At 28.1% G+C, this 10,222-nt stretch overlaps 1 protein-coding gene across 2 annotated transcripts in view; it reads right to left on the reverse strand.

The window, feature by feature from the left end:
* Window positions 1-247: 247 nt before the first annotated feature.
* The window catches only part of LOC127938313 (ceramide synthase 2), a 14,938-nt gene continuing 4,963 nt past the window's right edge, over window positions 248-10,222 (reverse strand). For both annotated transcript variants that reach the window (XM_052534848.1, XM_052534857.1), the window contains exons 4-11: window positions 8,830-8,948; window positions 7,037-7,094; window positions 6,676-6,726; window positions 5,822-5,914; window positions 3,487-3,615; window positions 2,380-2,486; window positions 2,024-2,180; window positions 248-875 (exon numbers count right to left, since the gene is read on the reverse strand). In XM_052534848.1, coding sequence (XP_052390808.1) covers window positions 675-875; window positions 2,024-2,180; window positions 2,380-2,486; window positions 3,487-3,615; window positions 5,822-5,914; window positions 6,676-6,726; window positions 7,037-7,094; window positions 8,830-8,948 — 915 coding nt within the window. In that variant the 3' untranslated portion in view covers window positions 248-674. The remainder of the gene's footprint in view (window positions 876-2,023; window positions 2,181-2,379; window positions 2,487-3,486; window positions 3,616-5,821; window positions 5,915-6,675; window positions 6,727-7,036; window positions 7,095-8,829; window positions 8,949-10,222) is intronic.

Below are 10,222 nucleotides of genomic sequence, written 5' to 3' on the forward strand. Positions count from 1 at the left end.
ATTTCTAACTATAAAAATATATTTTTAAACAATATGTGCAATTAGTTAGTCATATTTATAACATTTTTCACACAAGAACTTGAGTTTATGAAATATTATTTAATATGTAGAATTAAACGTAGAATTAAAACTGATGTATCATTGACAATTTAATATTTATTATTATTAATATTTAATAATTATATGTAATATATAATCATAATAAGTGATTTTATATATATATAAAAAAAAAAGACAAAGCAAGATATTTCGCAATATATTCATGTATTCTGCCAGAGTACATTAAAACATATTCCAGTGACATTCAACATGTTTTGTTATATATATAAAACAAATCATTGATTTCAAACATACCTCAGTATTTTCATCATACAAGTGCACACTAAATACAGTGTATTTCCAGTTAAAAGTCCTTTATAGCCTATTAATTACAGACTGAACATCACTGATTACTGATTTACTGAGTTGCTCTGCTGCTCTGTCGGGAACTAAATACACATGTCAGCAAGTATTTTTATTTCCATTCAAGTTCTACTCTTTTTAGTAATGATATGAGGTGCAACTAAATAAAGAGAAATTCATAAGAAATCCATTGATCATAAATCCCTCATCCTTGTGTAAAGGAGAGATGTGTGTGTCTTCTGCAGCGATGCTCTGAGGCTCTCAGAGAGATGCTATCTGGTCTTCAACAGTCTCCTGTTCGTGTTGGTTTTCTGATTGGCCAGGTTATTTAAAACACAGCTGGAGCTGAGCATCGCCAGCCTGGAGTCCAGAACCACCCTCCTCTTCCTCCAGGACTGATCTTCCTCCTCATCTTCCTCCTCCTCTTCCTCCTCGGCTTCACTTTCGTCATCGCTGCGTTCGTCCTTGTCCAACTGTCGAAGAGAAGGTTAAAGTGAGTTTGCTTAAGTATCTTTTGGTTCATTTAAATAAACAAATTTAGAATTTATCAGAATGTACAATGCATTTGTAATCAGTTCATACAATAAAAAAGAGAGAGATGTTCCTTTGAGCACACATCACACTGGAAAAACATATTTTTCCAAAACAGTTTACATATGAACTAAAACTGAAACTATTAATATTTGTTTGTTTGTAACTGAAATATATAGAATAAAATACAAGCATGAAAAACTTTTATGTAAATATTTTAATAAACATGAGAAATGTTTCTCTGACAACAAGGTGAAATAAATTATGTTGACATATTAAACTAAAAATAAAATTTTTATAAAATCTAAAGCTAATGCTAAATGGAAATATATATTTAAAAAATACAAAAACAAAAATACTAAAATTAATATTAAACTAAATATTAAAATGAAACTATACAAATAAAACTCAATTTAATTTAAAATTACTATAATTATATAACTATATATAACTCATAACAATGACAAAAGCACATAAAGTGCTAACACTTAAAAATAATTTAACTGACAATATATAAAATACTATTAATATTTATATTTAATGTTTATTAAAAGTACATTTATCTGAGATAAATCATTTAAGTTGAGGTTTTTTATATATTTACTAAAACTAAGAATTAAATTAAAATATATAGAAAAAATTAAAAGTATTAAAAATGACAGAAGCAAAATAAATTACTAAAATAAATTACTAATATATATATATATATATATATATATATATATATATATATATATATATATATATATATATACACTAATAAAAACTTGAACTAAAATTAAACTGAAAATACAACAAAAAAAAACTAACTGAAATAAGTAACTTGTTAAAATTCTAAAAAACTAAAACTGAAATAAAAATAAAGCTAAATAAAAATATATATATATAAAAAAAGGACAAAAGCATATTATAAAAGTACTAAAACATAAACTAAAATTTAATTGAAAACTAATTATATATAAAATAAAAGCTCATTCATAATGTCAATAAATACTCTGACAGTATATAATAGTAAAATACCACTTCAATTCAATTCAGGCATTTTTTTGTGATTTTGTGAAGTACTGTCATGCAGATATGACGGACTTACTTTCCCTAAGAAGAGAAACTTGTAGCTCATTCTGAGGATGAGATAAGCCCAGTAAATGTGCAGCGCCTGCAGCACCAGCAGCAGAGCATTGAAGAAATAATATCCCACAAAGGGCTCAAACATCTCCATAGACAAAACCAGAGAGGTGTAGATGATCCTACAGGAGAGAAACACACACACACACACACACACACGCCGCTTAGTTAAACAATGCACAGGAACCAAATCTAAGAGCTTAGATTACGTTATGTCTATTACAGGCACTGGATAAACAACTAGATAAAGTGACATTAATAGTGAAGTGTTTTAAAATGGTTATCTGATACTTCAAGACTGAAAGAGTTTCAGGTTCTTACTTGCTGGGAAACACAATCAGACGTGTAACCAGGAATACAGCAGCAAAAATCACAAACAATGGGTCGCAGGTTTTCTTCCAGCCGGCGTAGTTGAACATCTTGCCACACTGTGGAAAAATAGGTTATATACATTACATGTGTGTGTGTGTGTGTGTGTTGTGTTTATTTATTATGTAAACAAAACCTTTATTTTGGATGCGATTAACCGTGATTAATCATTTGACAGCACTAATACAAATTTATATTACATATATAATATACATTATTAATATAAATATTAAATCAGATATTTTATCAATTTTAACTGAAATTAAAAAAAAAATCTAAAGCTACTATCACTAAAATAATAAAATAGTAAAATTAAATTAAAGCTAATAAAATACAGCTAAAAGAAAAAAGAAAAAAATAATTAAATTAAAGAAAAGAAAAAAATAAATAAATAAATATATATATATATATATATATATATATATATATATATATATATATATATATATATATATATATATATGCAATAAAATTACTAAAACGGAAAAAATAAAACATATAAAAAAATTAATAAAAATGACAAAAGCACATAAAAAATAAAAAAAAATTAACTGGAAATATACAAATTAAAATAAAACTATCTGAAATAAATACAGATGAAAACTTAAATGAAACTAAAATGAGCTGTTGGCTAAAATTACCAAAACTTAAACTGACATAATGTAAGTTTTATATATATATATATATATATATATATATATATATATATATATATATATATATATATATATATATATATATATATATATATATATATATATATATATATATATTTGCAACAAAATATACATATACAAAATATACTGTATATGTATATAAACAAAAACAAATAAAAGCAAGTAAAAAAATTACTCAAACTAAATCAAAACTGAAAATGTTTAAATAAATAAAAATCCATACAATTCCAAATGACTCTGAAGCACGAAACATCCCTGAGTGTAAAGGTCACTGTAAATGATGTGATGTGATTTACACAGGAAACAGCAGTGAGGTCATCAGATGGGGGTTTTTCTCATTGTTTGTGAGCGTGAATGTGTGATTCGGCGGTCGAGATCGTACCTCCAGCAGGAAGTCAGACGAGTCGTGGACGAGCATCACCAGGGTCCCGATCCGAATATAGTTGGAGCAGTACGAGAAACCCAGCAGGAAGATAGTGGCGAAGTGATGGACGATCTGTTCTTTGAAATCCTAAAACAGAATTAAAGTTAATAGTTATTAATAGTTCACCCAAAAATTGCAATCTCAGTTTGTGTTCTAGTGAAGAAACCAAGTCACCTATATCTTGGATGCCCTGGGGTATAAATTTAAGGAAAAGTTACTGATATTCTTTTCCTCATACCTTTTGCGTTAAAGAGACAGTTCACTCAAAAATGAATATTTGATGTCTATCTGCTTACCCCCAGGGCATCCGAGATGCAGGTGACTTTGTTTCTTCAGTAGAACACACACTGAGATTTTTAACTCACACCGTTGCAGTCTATCAGTCTTATAATGTAAGTGGATGGAAACCACGGCTAAAACATAGAATAAAACTAAAAAAACATACACAAACAAAACCAAATTAAACCCAGCGGCTCGTGACGATACACTGAGGTGTAAAGACACAAATCGATCAGTCTGTGTAAGAAACTGAACAGCATTTATATTGTTTTTTCATCTGATTCACTGTAATCTTCTTCTTGCTTTATGGCGAATCGCAAAATTATAAGTGCATTACTGCATACACTATTTCTCAAATAGACCATTAACACTCTATCTACAATCTCAATTAGGAGTGTTAAATTATTTTCTATAGCGCCTTTAAAAGTTACATCTCAAAGCGCTTTACCAAGGCATACAGAAAAAAAAAAAATCAATAAAAAACAAATAAACATACATTGAGATTGACCATCAGAGAAACATATCACATATATGCTAACCAGAAAAATACGTTTTAAGAGAACATTTAAAAAACAATTAAAAGATTGTCGTAGATTATATATATCACCCACAGCCCCACGGCACCCATTCACTGCTATTAGTGAGCAAGTGATGGAATGTTCATTTTTGAGCGTACTGTTCCTTTAAAAGCTTGAACTTTGGAGAAACTTCACGTGTGATTTTCTTCCTTGAGTGTGTCAGCACATCATTTGTTTCAGGTTTCATTTCCTGTCACTACTACTATTTTTTTAGTTTTATTCTATGTTTTAGCCGTGGTTCCCATCCACTTACATTATAAGACTGATAGACTGCAACGGTTTTGATTAAAAATCTCAGTTTGTGTTCTACTGAAGAAAAGAGGTCACCTACATCTCTGATGCCCTGGGGGTAAGCAGATAGACATCACATATTCATTTTTGAGTGAACTATTCCTTTAAAGGTATAAAAGGTATAAGGGAAAGGATTTCAGTAACTGATATTATGGTGGGCGGTAGTGACAGGAAATGAAACCTGAAACAAATGATGTGCTGACACACTCAAGGAAGAAAATCACACGTGAAGTTTCTCCAAAGTTCAAGCTTTTAAAGGAACAGTACGCTCAAAAATGAACATTCCATCACTTGCTCACTAATAGCAGTGAATGGGTGCCGTGGGGCTGTGGGTGATATATATATAATCTACGACAATCTTTTAATTGTTTTTTAAAAGATATGTGACCCTGGATCACAAAACCAGTTATAAGAGTTGATTTAAAAAAAAAAAGCTTTCCATTAATGTACGGTTTGTTAGGAGGACAAAATCTGGAATCTGAGGTTGCAAAAAAATCTAAATATTGAGAAAATTGCCTTTAAAGTTGTCCAAATCAATTCTTAACAATGCATATTACTCATGATAATATATGTATTATATATTTCCAGTAGGACATTCACTAAATATCTTAATGAAACATTTACTTAATATCCTAATGATTTTTGGCATTAAAGAAAAATCGATCATTTTGACCCATACAATGTATTGTTGGCTATTGCTACAGTGATTTAAGACTAATCCAGGGTCACATGTGTGAGTTGACATTATGAAGAATATTGCAAAAAATAAAAATAAAAAAATAAATAAAAACACACCCAGAGCAAGACACAACTCTATGTTTGCACATTTAGAGTTCACGCTTTGACTGCATGATTTAAACTATTAAAAGTCTATTAAAACACATTTAGTATTTTAACCACATTTGTTTTATAGCTCTATACTCATAATGCATAACAACTATCGACTCAGCTGTGAATATTTTTAGTTATGCAAAGGGAGAACTAAAAATTTAAATGTGTTATGCAACTGAAAACTCAATTAAGTCTCTGCTGAGCACTAATGTGTTACTCTGTGTGTGCAGGCTGATATTCGTATGAAAACATTATGTTGAAATATTAAATCTGAACATTCATGTTAACATATTCTCACATATATTTAAGCTTACTTTTCTCTTGACGTCCACAGACACAGAGAGCAGCAGAGAGCAGTAGAAGCCCAGCTCCAGCATGTAATACCAGTAATGAGCGTCCTGAACCGGCTAGAGACACAAACACAGGACCTGAGTGAAAACAGGGCTTATAGTTCACCGAAAATACAACCATAAAAAAATAAAAATAATAATAATAATATTTTGTTGCTTGAATATAATACATTTTTTAAATCAAATTAAATAAAATATAATGTAAAATAAAATATTATTTAAAAATTTACTAAAACTTAAATAAACATTAATAAAAATAATAAAAATAAAAATAAAAAAATCACAAAATTTTTTAACTAAAATGGAAATTTAAACAGAAAATATAAAAATAAAAACGAATCTGACTTCATCAACAAAATTTTTAAGAATTTAAGACAAAGCATTTTTAAACCTGTGAGAAAAATATAAGATTGTTTTAATAACACTAAAATATGTCTCATATTTATCACTTTCCTACAATATGAGTCAGATAAATTACCATACAAAATGTTTTTTAAAGAAGACAGCAGGACTGCATTTATTTGATCAAAAACACAGTAAAACCGTAATATTTTTTCTGATTATTATCAATGTTGAACACAGTTGTGCTGTTGAATACATTTGTGGAAACTGTGATACGTTTAATTTTTTCAGGATTGACAGATGAGTATAAAGTTCAAAAGAACAGCGTTTATTTTAAACAGAAATGTCTTTACTGTCACTTTTGATCAATTTAATGCACCCTTGCTGAACCAAGGCATGCATTTCTTTCAAAAAATGTAAGAAAACTTAAGAATCTTAATCTGAAAACGTAAGAAATGTTCTTGTGTGACGCTCACCTGTTGAGGAAACCCTCTCCAGCACTCTCTCTGATCCCAGAACCAGGGCGTCTATGAGGAAGACAAGCACTGCGGTCACTTTCACACAACCGCCAGTCAAATCAAACACAGACAACAAACTACTTCCTTTAAACGCCTGACAACAAAAGCGCCAGTTATGCAGTGAAAACCGGGAAAAACATGCTTCAGAAAAACATTAGAGCCGTGCACATTCACAACAACAAAGCTCAAGCTTGTTCATGTTGCGTTAAAGCGTTCAGACTTCTGACAAAACAGACTTTAACAGGGGTCCCTAATTAGGGGACGACTCAAAAGACACACTTGGGCTCACGAGGGAATAACAGTTCAAATGTCGACTCACGTTAATTAAAGACGCGAATCCCGCGGTGAAAGCAACCAGGTAGAACACAAACCTCCAGCTGCGGAAACACAAGATATGGAGAAACACAGTGAAAAAATATTAATAAAAACTGTTTTTTTGTTTGTTTTGTTTTTTCACAGAATTAGAATGAAGGTTTTTCAAATTATATATTTATGTACAGTATCAGCTTTAATGCATTTATCAAAATAACAAAAGCAGTGAAACGTCATAATTAATACGACATGTAAATGTTGTATAATAATTAAAATGGAGGTATTTTATAATTAATATGATAACTCCATAATCAACTGGAGTCATTTTATAATTAATATAATAAATACATAAATGTTGTATAATCATTACAATGGAGTTATTTTATAATTAATACAATAAATACGTAAATGTTGTATAATAATTAAAATGGAGTAATTTTATAATTAATATAACTACATACATTTTGTATAATAATTTAAATGGAGTTATTTTATAATTAATATAACTATATACATTTTCTATAATAATTAAAATGGAGTTATTTTGTAATTAATACAATAACTACGTAAATGTTGTATAATAATTAAAATGGAGTTATTTTATAATTAATATAATAAATACATAAATGTTGTATAATCATTACAATGGAGTTATTTTATAATTAATACAATAATTACGTAAATGTTGTATAATAATTAAAATGGAGTTATTTTATAATTAATACAATAAATACGTAAATGTTGTATAATAATTAAAATGGAGTCATTTTATAATTAACATAATAAATACATAAATGTTGTATAATCATTACAATGGAGTTATTTTATAATTAACATAATAAATACATAAATGTTGTATAATCATTACAATGGAGTTATTTTATAATTAATACAATAACTACGTAAATGTTGTATAATAATTAAAATGGAGTTATTTTATAATTAATACAATAAATACGTAAATGTTGTATAATAATTAAAATGGAGTCATTTTATAATTAACATAATAAATACATAAATGTTGTATAATCATTACAATGGAGTTATTTTATAATTAACATAATAAATACATAAATGTTGTATAATCATTACAATGGAGTTATTTTATAATTAATACAATAACTACTTAAATGTTGTATAATAATTAAAATGGAGTAAAATTTGTTTTTGCATAAAAGGTGGTCTAAAATGGTAATAATACTCAAGAGTAAAGCAGAGATTTGCATTCATAATTAATGTAAACATTAGGATATATTTCACACTATTACAATATTTTTGTAGACGTGTGTATGGTGATATGATAATTTATTGATTTGATTCTGCATTTAATAAGCATTTGATGCAGTTTACACTTTACAAAGTAAGCAAAATAAAACTTTTTTTTTTCTCACAAAATCTGTACTTTTCTGTTTGGATGCAGTAAAGCGCCCACAGATTCAGCTCATGTTTGTGTTTTCTTGTATCCTGAGCTTCAAATCAGAATTAGGCCTCGAATAATGTCCTATTTGTGAAAACAGGCTGAGAATTGAACATAGAGTTGTGATTTGGCTCAGATTCAGACTGGAGTCGTGTTTGTGTTTTTTCTGCTGATTAACGGACAATACAAGGCCATGGAAAGCAAAAATGAGACAAAATGCACATATTTCGTGTGAAAGTGTGACGTGCTCAAGCAAAACAGACACTATTTTTGGAGTCAGCAGTAAGAAACAGGTATTGGATTTGATTCAGCGGATATGATGCAGAGCTCTGTGTATCTATGATCGTGATTTTATCAAAAGCAGATACCGGAGATGAACTTACCTGGCCTCACAAAACTTCTTACTGTTGCTGGGTCTGTCCTGGTTTCTGCGTTTACGAAACCAGGTCTCAACTTGTCTATGAGTCAGGTTGCACTGGTTAACCAGGCTGGTGATCTCACTCTAGGTGGAATAATGCAACAACATGAGCTTTTATTTGACAATGAACAATAATATTCCAGGTAGGTCTATTGACGGCTATGAAGGTGATTATCACAGACTTTCACTCGTGCCTGATCATGTTAAGAAAATAAACTGCCACTTCACATGTTTATACTAGTTTCTTAACTATGCTTTTCCCGAATAATCCTCATTACAAAAAGACACATGAAAACACAGACACAGAGAGATTTAAAAATACAGGGGAAAATATTTACAGGTGAATTATTAATTTATTATTTGGATATTTAATTATATCATTAAAGAAGTATATATATATATATATATATATATATATATATAAGTATTTTATATTAATTACTAAAAATAAAAATATATTATTAATTAAATTTAAATATTTAAATTTATTTAAAGTTTTAAATATTATTTGTATTACCATTATTGATAATTTAATTAGTATTTTAATTTAATTATCAAATATTTCTATAATAAATAATTATATATTTTAAAATATATGAATCAACAATTTGTATTTGAAACATGAAACAATTATATTAATTTATAAAATGTGTAATGGGTGAGTTGCATAAAAAGACTGATTTTTGACTGACTGTTTTAAAGGTTTTTATATATTTTTAAAGATTCAGTGTAAAAATAAAAGTGCTGCATTAAAAAAAGGATAAAATAAAAAAGGTAAAATACACTTTTTCAGTTATGTTTATTCAGTTTTCATTTTAATTTAAAGTAGTTTTAGTAATTTTGTTATGTCATTTTTGTTATTTTATATATTTCAATGTAGCTTTAATGTATTTTTATTTCAGTATTAGTTTTAATAATTAATTAATTATTTATTTATTTTTTTATAGGCCATAAACATAATTTAACGAATGAAATAAAAAGGTAAAATAAGCCACCTACACTTTGTAAATTATTTTTTTAATTATCGTGGAATTGCGTATGAGAATCAAAATAAAAAAAAATCTTGATACACCAGAATACCAGTAAGATTCGTTATATCTATCTGTAAAGCAAACTCATCCATACATTTTATGTAAATTATAACCAGAAATTAATCTGCCAAAAAAAAACAAAAAAACAAGGACACTAAAATAAAGAATTATCTCCAGAAAGAGACGCCAGAGCAGAAAAAAGAAATGTCAACACTATCAAGTTCCTCACAACACACTCCTACAGTCTGAAATATACATGCATTTCCTTTCTTTAGTGCCTTTATAGACTTCAACTGAACTGAATTCATATCAGATGACGTAGATTTA

This window comes from Carassius gibelio, chromosome A2 (genome assembly GCF_023724105.1).
Source record: "Carassius gibelio isolate Cgi1373 ecotype wild population from Czech Republic chromosome A2, carGib1.2-hapl.c, whole genome shotgun sequence".
Classification (NCBI taxonomy): domain Eukaryota; kingdom Metazoa; phylum Chordata; class Actinopteri; order Cypriniformes; family Cyprinidae; genus Carassius; species Carassius gibelio.